Here is a 15340-nt window from a genome sequence, read left to right as displayed (position 1 = left end):
GATGTCACTGAACTCAAACCCCTCAGTGTTTTCTTGCAGGACAAGGACATCACCTTCACCCAAAAAGGGCCATTAAATGAACTTTAGCTTTACTTACTCTGCGTACAAGGGAGATTGATGGTTCCTAACACCTCCACTGCCAAGTGTTAACCGATGTGGGCAAAACAGAAGAGATTATGTAGGACTCTGTTTTCCCATTAAAATGAGGGGAACAAAAGAGCAATCAAAGCTGTAATTTATGGGAAAATATACAGACACGCGTCTGCTTTCGTTGAAAGGAGAAATGTCCTGCAGATGTCGGTCCTCATTGTGAATCTGCCATCTTCTTGAACGGCTTCAGTGGAATCATGATCTCTGATCAGTAAACTGGATGCCCCTACACCAAATACGAATGTTCAGTTGATGTTTAGACGTCTGTTACTCTTATGTAGATGCGAGCATTGAGCATGGGGGTGAACATCTGGATACTAAATGTTGGCTTCCTTCCCACAGGGTCACAGCAAACGGGGTTCCTCAACGCCCTTAAGGACAGTCCGGCGAGATATCCTTTCCCGTGGCTCAGTGGGTACCTCTCTTGTGGGTTCAGCATTCCACCAACCCCTACATTCTTATCTCTTTATGCCTCTGGCTGTCCTTCTCATAAACCACATTCTTACTCATTTTGCAAGGCATCAGGAGTCCCACAGGATATTCACTTGTGTGATAAGTGGCTTCTGAACATCGAGTCTCCAAACTCACCACAGCCCTGACATAGGTCATGCTTAGGTGGGGCATGGGACAGCGTGGTGGGAAGATGCCACATTGCAGTGGGATTTGTGGCCTACGGGTGGGTGAGGACAAGGAGCGGGAAGCATTGATGATCCTGAGGACATGTGTCACTCTACCCATCTCTGCGACAAAGCAGTTCATCCTTGGCTGTGTGGTTGAGGTTCCTCTCATCCCGGTGGAACAGGAAACAAAACCAGGACCAGAAGCAGGGTGTGGCCATGTCCCTCAAGTCTGTCCCCGCTGGCCTGTGCCTGCCGTTTAAGCCTCAGGTTCCCAGAATTCTCCAGCTTCCCCAGACAGTGCTGCCAGCTGGAAGCCAAGCTGTAGGGGACATTTCACATCAAAGCATGACAGAAGATTAAGCCAGGGATGCTATGGGATGTAGGGTCGCAGGAGACAAGGGGGATACTAGAGAAACAGAGAGTTCTGAGATGAAGAGGCCCTCCAGATCTCTCTCTGTGTGTGTCTCTCTCTCTCTTTCTCTCTCTCTCTTTCTCTCTCTCTCTCTCTCTCTCTCTCTCTCTCTCTCTCTCACACACACACACACACACACACACACACACCGGCTATCTCCCCATTGTAACTTCAGTCAAACAGAAGGAGGGAAGCATCTGGAAACTGCACCTCACAGGCAATACCACCAGTCAGGACGACTACATGGCAGCGTAGCGACGCTTCCTCCCAGACTCTCGTTCTCAAAGGCAGAGACCGTCAGGAGCATGTGCAGGGGAGACCAGGGTGCCCTAGGCATCCTTGAGGAAGTCCCCAGAGAGGGGACCCTGCCATTCACAAACACGTCAGTGTAGCATGGCATTAATGTCCCATTAAAAGGATTACAGTCACTTTTAATCATGACTTATTGTTCAGTGCTCCCAAAATGCAGAGGCTCTCCTGTGGTTGGTAAATCAAACAGTAATTGATTTCGGCATTTGCGAAGGCTTTCCCCCTAGAAAGCCTCTTTATCTCTCCAATTTGCATTCATTTCGGTGCTCACCCGCCTGAGAGGCACCCACAGACTAATGGGCACTGGTCTATTTTAATAGAATTTGCTAGAATGTTGGCAGAAAAAAGGGTACCACGTGACATACTGGGAAAGCAATGAAGGCAGCCTAGGCTTTGGCTACGCTGTCCATGCTGATAGATATACTGACGTCCAAAGGACTACAAGAAAATAGACATCCTTAGTGCTGTGTATAGCCACACTTGTGCCAGGAAAACCAGGGACATCCCTGGTGGCACCTAAGCAAGAGCCACACTCTCCCTACACCAGCCTGCTCCACGCAGGAAGAGACCAGTGCCTTCCCGCCATCCCCACCCAGCCAATGGAGAAGGTTGAAGTTCTAAAGTAATTCCAAAAGAAATGTAACAGGAAGAAAGGGTTTCCGTGACCCTCCGTTGTGTGGGACTCCTCGTCAGTTTCTGTCTGACCTTCCAGGAGGTCCTCATGAAGGTGGATTGCACACTTGTATGTGGCTAAGGGGTTGCTTGTATCTTGCAAGGACCCTACCCTTTGAATTGTTCCACAGTTTGATTTTTGTTTCAAAATATTACCCGGTGACAAATCTACCTCATTCCTTTTAAACAACTTTCTGAACTCCAAGTATAGCCAGGTGTACTTGGGGTGAATATTTATATCTCTTCCTTCATTTTCTCTTCCAAAGGTGAGGGCATAAAATGCAGTACGGTGGAACGTACCTATAATCCCAACTTGGGACACTGAGTTTAAGGATGGCACCTTTTGCTGGGCGGCCTTGGCAGGCTGCACACAGAGGAGAGAGGAGACAGGGGTCTGGTAATTGACAGGAACATGGTGTTTACCTAAAGGGTCCCCCAAAGCATCTCCGGAATGCCGTGGGTCCATGAACACCTGCCTTAGAATCGAACATCTGTTCCACCATTGACTGAATTTTGCTCCATCCCCGTCCAGAGCCATGTCTGGACACACCCTGTCCCCTCGCTGCCCCTCACTCTGATGGCTGGAAGTGTCTCCCCACCCCTTAGCCAGTGGCTGCTCTGTCCCAGAGTCCCTCACGCTTCTTGCACACTCATTACCTACATGGCCTTTAGAGGCCATCTGTCAGATTCCGACCCTTCAAAGCTCCAGTCACGCGTTTGGTTGGGACGCTGCTCACTCCCACCGTGAATCTGGAACCTCCTCCACACAGGGGCGAGGAAGGCATGAAAGCAGGGATGGAGTCAGATGGAGCTGTGAAGGGGACCTCAGCCACTTCCCCCTTTCACAGCTTCAGGCATTCCTGCAAATTGCCACCGACATGGGTGGTTGACAGCGCAGCTGTGTTTTCCTGCCTCTAGGTAGAGCCATCCATAGAGGAAGGAGCCGTTCCTTCGAGGTACACCTGCTTCAGGATGGGCTGCCAGGCAGATACAGCCACCGGCCACCTCTGGGGCCTCTGTGTCTTCAGTGGCAGTCACCCCTGCATGGTCTCTCTAACCAGGACGATGGGCTTTGCACCTGAGGTCCCACCAAGAGGTGACCCAGGACGTTGGAAATGACAGAAAGGAAAGGGACCATGCAGAGCTCCTATTTAGGTGGTGCCTTCCTGGCCATGCGGAAATCCTGGTTAATAAGTGACTTGGGCTCTGGGCCTCAGCTTCCTGCATGATTAGGGAGTTAGGGATTAGGGAAAACCAGAGCAGCCTTCTGTGTCTCCATGGTGCGGAGGCGCTTCGGGGAAGGTTTCTTTTGAATTACTGAGATTATAAGAAAAATTACTTGTCTGTCCCCCTGTGTGAGAAAAGACCAGGAACCCCAAGATGATGAAGACATAGTTCGATGCTCTCCCACTGGTTATGATTATTCCAAGCCTGAAATGTCCTCAGCCATTTTACCTGGCTCTCACCCAAATCTTGGCATTGTTTCTCTCCTTGCTAACCTCTCCCACTTCAAGAAGAGCCTGTTGCTTGTCCGTGGAGCTGGTGAGCTGCAGGCCCATGAGAGAACCTGTCTCAAAAGAAATTGTAAAAGTAGATGGCACAGAAAAATTCCCAAGGTTGGACTCTGACTTCTAAAGGCCCATAGGTGTACACACAGAAACTCACCACACACACACACACCACACACATACCATTTTTTGTTTCTGTAAACCTCTACAGTTCCTCATCCACCAATCACACTGCCTCCTAATGGAAGCAGCTAGGAATTGCAGGTCACATTACAGATGTAGTAGCCAGAAGCCCAGGGCCCACCCACCTGCTGCAACTTGACCCTCCTTTTTTACTTGGAGGTTTTTATGGTTCATGTTCGAGCCTTCCTTCTATCTTGATGTCCCCGTCATTCTGTCTGGCTTGTAAACGCCTGGTGATGCACAGGTGTTCTTGAGATTGATGTTGGACTTCCATCCTTTTTCTCTTTTCTCCCCTGGACCACATCCTTTTCCCCAGCTCCTGGGTGACATCATCTCATCGTCTCTGACCTTTTCCCTTAGCTGCCTAAAGTTCTAAGTAGCGCCACCACCTCTGGCTCAGCCTCATCTCCCCAAATTGGCTTCTTCCCTGGTTACTCAATCTTGGCCCCTGGACTCCTCCTCTGCTTTGAAGCCAGTGTGGGACATGAAGTCTTCCTGGGCCCCCTCCCAGCCCTGATAGGGAGTCAGAGGAAGATGAAGCTCCACTGTAGGGAGCAGAGGGCTGCTGCAGCTCTGGCTAGGGGTTTCTTCCTTGTGTTTCTCTTGTTCTCTCCACCCTCCCAACCACCTGCTTCTCCACAAGGAGACCACTGTGTCACGCACAGAACTGTTCACCTTTCCTCATTTGCGGTGAGACTCCATGCCCAGCAACAGCATCCAGCATCATACGGAGGCCCTGGGTAAGGTGTTCAAAGTGAGTTATTTTCAACCTGGAAACACCAGTGGTGACACAGAACGGCCTGGTCTGTGTCCCTCCACCCTTGGAGGCATAAGGAAAGCACAAGGTTTCTTTACTTTCCCCTAGTCTGTAATTCCTTGCTAGGAGGAAGCAAGGTGTATATTTAAACCCCAGACCCGCCCCGGGATGAATCGGTTTTTCCTGAGAAACATCTGTATCTTTTTAAATTGGCTCCTATAAACATTTGTGGGATGGGAGAAATCTCTCGTCCTTTCAGATTACTGCATTCTTGGCTGATCAGTGCCGTCTGGTGAACAAGGCCATGCTGTTCCTCCTTTGGTGATGGCACGTCCCATGAAGTGCCTGGCTTTCTCTGCCATCACCGTAGCATAATACCCTGTGCCAGGGATTGGCTGTGGAGCTGAGCAGGGGTCTCTAGGGAATGCCCCAGCCCAATTCCACACCTCGGGTCACCCTCCAGTTCATAGGCATGAGCGCTTCTACAAGCTAAGACCGGATACTCCACAGAAGCGAGCAGTTCTCAATGTCACAAGCCCACCATGGGAGGGAGATGCTTCTTGGGAGACAGGCCTCAGCATTGGGAAGCTAAAACCAGGGCGGCATTTACTATTTAGTCATTTCGTCGAAGGTATGAGCCACTGCGAGCTTCCATCCACCCTTGGTTGCATTACAAGTCAGAGAAGGTAAAGGTCTGCTCCCAGGGAGTCCGGCAGCCATCACAGAGCTGTGGATGCCCCTGTGCATTGGGGGAGGAAGTATCTGTGTGGTCACTGGCCTGAAGGAGGGAGGCTTCCAGTTAGAGGCCGGGAAGGGATGGGGGCTAGAACTGAACCCAGAACCCGCCTATGGGGTTTCAGCCCTTCACCGGGCATGCAGCGTCTCTGGTAGCCATGAGAATCCCCTGTGTTTCTGTTGGCCTCCTTGACCCACCCACTGTGCTGGAGGCTGTGGTATGCTTCTTTTCCGTCTGGTCCATCGTTGGCCTCTCAGGTTTCCACACGTACTTGATCAGCTCCAACCAGACAACAAATGAAGACGTAAGTTCCTGGCCGTAACACTTGGGTATCTGCATGGTTAGCCTTGGAGGGGGAAGAGGAAGTGAGAAATGGGGGGGGGGTCACCTTTCCCCTTACATCCCACTCCAGCTCTGAGAGCCCTGGGGACAGAGGGTGAAGTGGATGCCCCGTCTGGGTCCCGAGTGTATGTATGTGTGGTGCATCTCTGCACCCTCCTACATTTTACCGTGACATCAGTCCCATCCTAAGATGAAGCCAAGTGACACCCGGTTCTGACCTCCAGAAGGCCCTTCAAGTCCTCTTAAATTGTTTTGGAGTCAGCTTGTCACACTTCCCCAGCCAAAGACAGACCATGGCAGGCTGACACACCTTGGGACCTAACTTTCATCCTTAATTATCTCTGGCTTCTGGAGGAAATTTCCCCGACTCAGAGTTGAACTTTTGAGTCCTGGAGCATCTGCCTATGCGTGGCGAGGGTGTGTAGGGGTTGGGGGGAAGGGGGGGGGCAGGAAATATCATGTTGGAAATTCCTTCTCAGCATGTGTAGCTCTCACTCGCTCTGCATACTGGGGTCTGTGCATGTTAAATGTTTCAGAACACATCCAGTTTCCTTAAACAATGGCCGGGGAAAGCAAATGATAAAATAGACGAGATAAAACTGCTAAAACAGCACATTCAATTTGGTAACTGAGTATCAGGATCTGCAAAGCAGACAATTTTAACAAGAGGCTGCCTTCTCTGTGTAAACTGGCAGTTAAGGAAGCCATGCGAAGCTGTTTCAGTTAACATTCATTTCATCACAGCCTAGCGCTGGGCAGGCCGGGGATGTGGCTCAGAGGATCAGAGCATTTGTTCTGTAATCAAGAGGATGGAATCCCATTCCCGGGTCCCCACATGGCCACACATTCCTGTAACCCCAGCACCGGGAGGCAGAGACCAGCACCGCCTGTGAGCTTACAGGCTAGCCCGCCTAGCTGAAGCCTCTGTCTAAGGCAATAGCATCTCTGGAGAGCAGTAGGGGAACCCACCTGTCATCTTGCTCTGACCTCCATATGCAAGGCTCACACCCTTACATACTCATGTTCATGTAACACACCTACACCACACAGCACGCAATGAACAGTAAATAAGTAAGACAAGAGGGTACAAGGTATAAATATGAAAAACAAGAGTTCCCACTGGTTTCCTTTAGAGGAACGTTTAGTAGCACAGTATACTCTTAAATGAGGACTTTCAGTCCCAGAGATTGTTACCCTCGCTAATCTAAGCTTCTGTTTGAGGGTATTCCTAAGTTTTGTATAAATGCTTGTTTCCCACAAAACGAAATGTCTCTCTTTCTCCCAGTAAAGACTGTACTGCAAGCATCGGAACCAGCGTCTGGCATGTGCTAGGCAGGTGTTGTCCCACTGAGCTATACTTGAAAGGCATTCCTGGGTCCAGTTTGACCTAAATGTTGGCATCGGTACTCCAGGCACTGTGTTATTGATGTCCCTTCTCTTTCAGATCAAAGGGTCTTGGTCCAATAAGAGAGGTAAAGAAAATTACAACCCCTACAGCTATGGAAACATCTTCACAAACTGCTGTGTCGCCCTGTGTGGCCCCATCTCCCCCAGGTAAGAGAGCGCAGTACAGACCTCAGGAAAGCTGATGTCTTCTCTGCGGTAATGCAGCGCAATGCAGCTTAGAGACAGCTGCCTGGCCCCCACCTGCTGGAGCCGACCACACCCACAGGCCACCCCCAGCTCCGCTCTCTCCTGTGCGGAGCCGCTTAGACACACCCAGGGACGCCGCCGCCGCAGCCTGGCTCCATTTGCTCATACTCCACTTCTTTCTGGTCTTGAGCTGATTTGTGTCTGATCGCGAAGAAGTTTCCTACATTTCACAATAGGAAAGTGGACGTTCTGAACTCCTGGGCCGGCCTGGGACCTAGCATAATTAGGGAGCCAGAGCTGAGAGAGTGTAGTGTGGGAAGCAACTCGAGACAAAATGGGAATAAATGCTAAAGGCTGAGGTACAGGCACGGTGCTCACACAGCCCCAAGGGAGAGCTAGGGGAATCGGAGTAGGTGGTATGGTAGGGTGACGCTAAAGACAGTTATTACTTATGGTAACAGCTGGGACTCTCTCTCTCTCTCTCTCTCTGTGTGTGTGTGTGTGTGTGTGTGTGTGTGTGTGTGTGTGCGCACACACACACACACACACACATATTTGCCTCCTAAGTGCTTTGTATGTACCAACTTTTGAAATGCTCATTCCATGCCTATGGAATGGTTAGATACCATTGTCTTCTGTTTTAGGATTAGTGAACGGAGGCACATAGTCTAAATAATATGCCCAAGAGACACAGCCAGCAAATGCTGGCTACTCAAGCCCTCTGACATTGGAATTAGTGCCTGTACAACAAGTTCAAAATGCAGCAAACATTTGATTATGTGTGAGTGACACCAGAATAGAATGTTTCTTGAGAAACCAGTATTCCTCTACAAATACCGAGTGAGCAGGTGGTGTCCATGGTGAGTATCTGAGTACGTTCCTAATTTATTTGTACTTCCTCTGCTGTCTGGTCTCAAGTGTGTGAAAGAAAGTAAAACCACCAAGGTGGCTGCATAGCCTCTGTGTGTGCAGATCTCACCCATGTGTACTTGTGGGATGCACACTCCATGCTACCGTCAGCCCCAGCAAACCCTCGTTAGAGAATAAGCTGACATGTGGCAAAGGCCATCCGACCCGAGACAGTGTTTCTCTGTGGTTGTAGAGGCTGTCCTGAAATTAGTAGACCAGGCTGGTCTTGAACTCACAGAGATCTGCCTGCCTCTGCCTCCGAAGTGCTGGGATTAAAAGCCTGTGCCACAACTACTCAGCTTGCTTTCAAGCTGTGTAGCACTGGCTGGCCTGGAACTTGCTTTGTAGACCAGACTGGCCTTGAACTCAGAGATCCCTGTGTCTCCACCCCCCCACCCCCCAGGACTGGGATTAAAGGTATACGCCCCCACCTGGCTCCCCATCTACTCTTTGGGGATTCATCATCTGAGGGAATAGACAGACACGAACAGGCAAAGCCCAGAGAAGGGGATTGTCTGGAGACAAGTGCCAGGCCTTTTCCGTAGGTACCAGCCGGTCTGGAAGAGTTTCAGTTCCCCCTGGACTGCCTTCTCAGGGTCCTTAGGTCAGGAAATACCGCGGAGAGCTACCAACGGCTCACCATCTTAGATCGTCTTTCTGGGAGTCTATGAGTATGGTGCTGAGTCACAAGGTAGGCCATGGAGAGGTCTTGGAGGAGCGTAAGAACAGAGACAGGGACTACTGTTCCCCTGACCAGAATGCACACTGTAGCCCGGGCAGGCAGCAGACAACCCCTGCATCCCATCCACCTCTCTCCCCGTTCCTGGTCCTGGATTTGCACATGGCCCTGCCTGTATATTTACAGACCAAAACTTATCATGACCAAAATGGCCTCCATCAGAACTGTATTGACTAGGTGTGTGTGCTGGCTGGTTTTATGTCAGTTTGACTCAAGCTAGAGTCATTGGAGAGGAGGAAGCCTCAAATTCCACCATAAGGTCTGACTGTAGGCAAAGCTGTAGGAAATGTTCCTAATTAGTGATTGATGGAGGAGGGCCCCGCCCATTGTGGGTAGTGCCTTCTCTAGTCAAATGGTCCTGGGTTCTGTAAGAAAGAAGGCTGAGCAAGCCGGTGAGCAGCACTATGCCATGGCCCCTACTGCAGCTCCTGCCTCCAGGTCCCTACCCTGGGTGAGTTCCTGTCCTGACTTTTCTTTGAGAACCAACAGTGTGTGAGCCGATCAAAGCCTTCCCTCCTCACGTTTCTTTGGTCATGATGTGTCATCATAGCAACGGCAACCCTATCTAAAACAAGTTGGTACCGGGTATATTGCTGTGATAGACCTGGCCTTGTTTCCGAGATGACTGTGAAAAGGCTGTTGGAAGTTTACATGAGAAAAGCCACTGAGTGTTCAATGCTTGGTGAGCTCTTCTGCAGGAGCTTGTAAGATCCGAACGTTGAGGGTAATTCAGATGTTGGAGGCCTGGCCTGTGAAGCTTAAAGACTCTGTCAGCGTCATTTGTTATTATGAAGGAAGATCCTGTGGTTCCGGTTAGCTGGGGCTGAAGAACCAGCTGTGATTAACAAGAGGCCAGGACTTCTGAAATGAACCCTGTGCTTTGCTGGGATACTCCATGCTGGTCTGCTGGAGCTGAGACAGTGGTAGTGCTTAAGAAGACACCAGCAGCCGGGTGGCGGTGGCACACACCTTTAATCCCAGCACTCGGGAGGCAGGCAGAGGATCTCTATGAGTAACAAGGCCAGCCTGGTCTACAGAGAGAGTTCCAGGACAGCCAAGGCTACACAAGAGAAACAAACCCTGTCGTGAAAAGAGACAGAGAGAGCAGCATCACTGAGGTGAAATCATCTGGGAAGGGTTTCCTCGGGGTCAGCACACAGACGCTGTTCCAGAGACAGCCAAGGTTGCACTTGGTGCTGGCAGCTGAACTTGGTATAAGAGTCACTGATATTGAAGGCACGAAGATGTCATGGAGAGCAGCTGAGGCTTGGCACCATGAGAGGCAGGAGAGGCCACTGGTGAAGGTGCATCTCGGTGGCGGTTGAAGGTCCAGGATAAAAGGTGTCCGGCAGAGAAGAGAGCCTAAGCAAGGCAAGTGGTGGAAAAGCCAAAACAATGTTTTGGCAATGCCAGCTCCACAGGATGACCACCAAAAACAGCAGCAGGGGAGTGGAGGCAGCCGGAGCCCAGAAGACAGCTGTGTGTGCTGCAGAGGGCGGGGCTGGAGAAGACACCCAAGCCCCTTGGAGTGGCCCGGAAGATCGTGGGTGAATCCCAGACATTGGACACTGAGTTACTTACACTGTTGGCGTTTGGCTTCGCTAGTTCAGTTTGCGACTGCTCCCTGCCTGGCTCTTCCCTCTTGAAGTGAGAAGGTATTTAATTGAATTTTTATTTTTCCCGGAGCCCACAACTGGAAGACTTTAAACTTTTCAAAACAGATTTTGGATTTTTAAGGAGACCTTCTAGAGACTGAAGTTTGAATGTGTTTGATTTCGCATGGCACGTGGGGCTTTTAAAGTTACGTTTTTATACTGTGATGTTAATATTAGCATGTCATCTCGGGGATGAATGACAAAGGAGAAGTTCTAATTGAAAAGTGATGTCTATATGTCAAGGTCACAAGGAGTCAGTTGTGCTGGCTAGTTTTATGACAGCTTGATACAAGCTGGAGTCATTGGAGAGGAGGGAGCCCCACCTGGCAAAATGCCTCCGTAAGATCTGCTGTAGGCAAGCCTGTAGAGCATTTTCTTAATTAGTGATCAGTGGGGGATGGTACCATCCCTGGGCTGGTGGGCTTGTGTTCTTAAAAGCAGGCTGAGCAAGCCGTGGGGGGGGGGGGGTAAGGGGGGGAATAAACTCGGAAGCAGCCTCTGCATCAGCTCCTGCCTCCAGGTCCCTGCCCTGCTTGAGTTCCTGCCCTAATTTCATCTGGTGATGCACTGTGATGTGGAAGTGTGAACTGACCAAACCCTTCCCTTCGCAAGTCTCTTTGGTTGTAGTTTCATCACAGCAATAGTAACCCTAACTAAGCCAGTGTTTGGGCTGGAGTTGGGCCATGGTCTCTAAGATCCAAGTCCCTTTGGAAGGGACACTTCTCAAGAGTGGCCCTCCCTCCCCCCAGGGAGCTGCTTGACTTGCTTGCTGAAAGGTAAGCTTAGATCTGCTGGTGGAAGTGTTTACTTAAGCAAGTAGTGAGTCCTGATTTAGACAGCCCCAGTGCCATGACGATGGGACCAGAGTACGGAGCTTGGCAGAGGGTGTCGGGATCGAAACACTTAACAGACTACCACGAGAAGAGAAGAGGAAGGTGCTGCCGTTTGTTACAGGCTTATATGCCCAAGCCAGGGGATGGGCTAAGCATAGGAGGAAGTCATGCACCACCCACACCTGGGGTCAAGGCACGGGCACTGCACACCGGAAAGTTATGAGAACAACCGTGTTTGATCAACCTTGAGAGCGCGGGAGTTCTACGGCTGGGTGGGGAGAAAGAGAGCTGTAAGGGACAAGTGCTTAAATTTCCCAACACCCCAGTCTGAAAACAGTCTGGGGGTCCTCAGAGAGGAAAGAGGGGCCGTGTGTAGGATGAGCAGAGAGAAGCAAACGGATGCTCTAGATTGGTGACAGGGACTACAGCTGTATTCAGGCCATTTGAGTGGAGAGCCCCTGGTTAGAGGTTATCTTCAGTTTCTGAGACTGGCATACTGAGCTGTTTCATTTTACTTGTTGGGGACCCAGGATGCTGCCTGGGGTGACCTCTACCCCATTGCACCCCACTCTCTTGAATCAACTCGACAGACTCTGGTGAGTCCATATGGAAAGGGCTGGGCTCCTGTCTGTTTTAAGGAGCTCCCCAGGGTCAGCCCCAGACCAGTGAAGATGACGTTCATGTATGTTCTTCCCTCCTGGCCTTTCCTGCCTTCTCTTCCCTTTCCCAAGAAGGGGGCAGTCTATGATGAAAGGGGTAGTCTGTGGTGAAGGGGGTAGTCTGGCTAGTCGAGAGAAACCAAGACTGATTATGTGCAGGAGGAGGGGTTAAAGGAGAGCGAGAGAAAGAGGAGATGGGTGTGAGGTGTCTTAGTCGGGGTGTCTATTGCTGTGAAGAAGCACCATGACCATGGCAACTATTACAAAGCAAAAACATTTAATTGGGCTGGTTTCAGAGGATCAGTCCATTATCATCATAGTGGGGCATGGCAGCGTGCAGGCAGACAGGGTGCTGGAGTTGAGAATCCTACATCTTGATGGGCAGGTAATAGGAAGTGAACTGAGACACTGGGTGTAGCTTGAGCATATGATACCTCAAAGCCCACCCCCACAGTGACACACTTCCTCCAACAAGGCCACACCTACTCCAACCAAGTCACACCTCCAATAGTGCAGCTTCCTATGAGCTTATAGGGGCAGTGACATTCAAGCTCCCACATGGGGTATGAGAGTCCCTGTCTCAGTTTGGGTTTCTATTGCTGTGACGAAACGCCGTGGCCAAAAGCAACTTAGGGAGGAAAGGGTTTATTTCATCTTACAGCTTATAATCGTCATCCAGGGTTCATGCACTGTTGCAACTACCCTGATACAGGTAGAGCCGCTCTCCAAGTAGAGAGGTATACCTGTTACTACAGACCCAACCAAGGGTACTTCATGATAGGGAAGTCAAGAGGAGAGGAGCTTGATGCAGCTCGGTCACATTGTATCTGCAGGAAAACAAACAATGAATGCTTATGTTAGTTCACTTTCGCCCTTGTATACAATCCAGGATCCTAGCCTAGGGAATGGTGCCACTTCAATTTATCTGATCAAGATAATCTCCCACAGAAGTGCCCATAGGCTCTTCTCCCAGGCAAGTCTAGATCTCATCAAATTGTCACTTGAAATTACCCATTGTAGAGGGACCCCAGACCTAGATATGTAAGTCATATTGCTATCATCATCGAACTTTTCCTCACCCTCTCTCTACTGTGTTTGTTCTTCCACAGCCTAATCGACAGAAGAGGATACATCCAGCCCGACACACCACAGCCAGCAGCGCCATCCAACGGGATCACTATGTATGGGGCCACGCAATCACAGAGTGACATGGTAGGAACTGCCTGAATCAGGGCCATCATTCCCTGTGAAGCCTTCTCGTCTACTGGCATGCCCTCTAACCTAATAACACACGTCTGAGAAAAAAAATGCCTTAGTAGGAGGGACATCCATGTGACTGACATGCTAGCATGGGGGAATCAAGTGGCAGTGTTCAGGGAGGGACATTACCATCTAGTCTGCCTAGCTTGTTACTACACACACACACACACACTCACACACACACTCACACACACTCACACACACATACACACACACTCACACACACTCACACACATACTCACACATACACACTCTCACACACACATACACACACTCACACATACACACTCTCACACACACACTCACACACTCACACACACACATACTCACACACATACACATACTCACATACACACTCACACACATTCACACACACACATACACACACTCACTCACTCACACTTACACACACTCACATACTCACATGCACACACTCACACACACTCACACACTCACACATACACACACTCACACACACTCACATACACACACTCACACACTCTCACATACACACACTCACACACTCACACACACTCTCACACACACTCACACACACTCACACTCACACACACACTCTCACACACACACTCTCACACACTCTCACACACACACTGTATGTTTGCTCCAATAGTATTCGGTACATTGAAGGAGGCCCTTGCCACAAAATCAGAGATCAGATAAAGGACAGGATCTACCTTCCTGACAGGGCTGGACCTGTTTGCTCATCTCCATTTCCTGTGATGTGCATTTTGCAGTGTGATGCTCCTATAGTGATGCACCCTGCTTCTCTGAGTGGGCAGTGGGCAGCACACCCACACCTCTGTACTTCCACCCTGCATCATAGGCCAGCCTGCAACTCTGCCATCCTCAGACCCAGGGCTCCATTATTCACAATGTAAACCAAACTGGCTGCATGCCTCTCCAGAGCATGCACGCCCCTCCAGAGCATGCACGCCTCTCCAGAGCATGCACGCCTCTCCAGAGCATGCACGCCTCTCCAGAGCATGCACGCCTCTCCAGAGCATGCACGCCCCTCCAGAGCATGCACGCCCCTCCAGAGCATGCACGCCTCTCCACAGCATGCACGCCTCTCCAGAGGATGCACGCCTCTCCAGAGGATGCACGCCTCTCCAGAGCATGCACGCCTCTCCAGAGCATGCACGCCTCTCCACAGCATGCACGCCTCTCCAGAGCATGCACGCCTCTCCAGAGCATGCACGCCTCTCCAGAGCATGCACGCCTCTCCAGAGCATGGACGCCTCTCCAGAGCATGCACGCCTCTCCAGAGCATGCACGCCTCTCCAGAGCATGCACGCCTCTCCAGAGGATGCACACAGCACTGTAGGGCAGGAGGTTGGGGGAGAGTAGCAGATGTCCTACCATAGGCATCTGCAGCCATAGCACATTAACCCTGACCCTCAGAGCCTGAGCTTCTCGAGGTGTTTAGAAGCCAATGGCTTCTCCATTTGCCTAAAGAAGCTCCCAGCCTGTTCCACACCCACCCTGCTGTTTGCCACATGTATGGCTGAGTCTCCTACATGGGGTGACATGAATGTCACACAGAGGATCTGGCTTGGGGACAGACTTGGAGAAACCTCGCTGCTGAGCATAGAGAGCTGCGAGGTGGAGGTTGGTGGCAGACGTGTCTAAGACCTGGAGCTAGAAAATGGTCCCGTCCCCTGGTCACCCATGTCTCCAGCCTCTGCAGAAGGGTGCTTGAACTCATTGTTTGCTAGCGGTGGTGTCTTGGCTGTATGTGTTGCTGCTCTAGCTAATAGCGTCTCCTTTGAAAGCGATTTGGACACAGCACGTTCTTTGTTAGTCTTCATGAACGTGCACACATGAGCACACAAGGAACCCTCCTCTCCCACAGTTCGCAGAGGGAAGTAAGAACACAGAGTAGGATGTGTGCTCACAAAAGGGAGGATATTGAATTTATTAGGTGACAGATATCCAAGGCACTTAACAACCTCATTGAATCCTATACCAACAGTGGAAAATTA

At 50.5% G+C, this 15340-nt stretch overlaps 1 protein-coding gene across 1 annotated transcript in view; it reads left to right on the top strand.

Moving 5' to 3' along the window:
• Zdhhc14 (zinc finger DHHC-type palmitoyltransferase 14) overlaps window positions 1-15340 on the top strand; it is a 204437-nt gene that overhangs the window by 177148 nt on the left and 11949 nt on the right. The window contains exons 5-8 of the mRNA XM_051206135.1: window positions 493-541; window positions 5549-5651; window positions 7134-7243; window positions 13187-13289. Of these exons, the coding sequence (XP_051062092.1) occupies window positions 493-541; window positions 5549-5651; window positions 7134-7243; window positions 13187-13289 (365 nt within the window). The remainder of the gene's footprint in view (window positions 1-492; window positions 542-5548; window positions 5652-7133; window positions 7244-13186; window positions 13290-15340) is intronic.

The sequence above is a fragment of the Phodopus roborovskii genome, unplaced genomic scaffold (genome assembly GCF_943737965.1).
Source record: "Phodopus roborovskii unplaced genomic scaffold, PHOROB, whole genome shotgun sequence".
NCBI classification, from domain to species: domain Eukaryota; kingdom Metazoa; phylum Chordata; class Mammalia; order Rodentia; family Cricetidae; genus Phodopus; species Phodopus roborovskii.
Note: the sequence above shows the minus strand (reverse complement) of the source record. Positions and strands in the feature narration are given on the sequence as shown.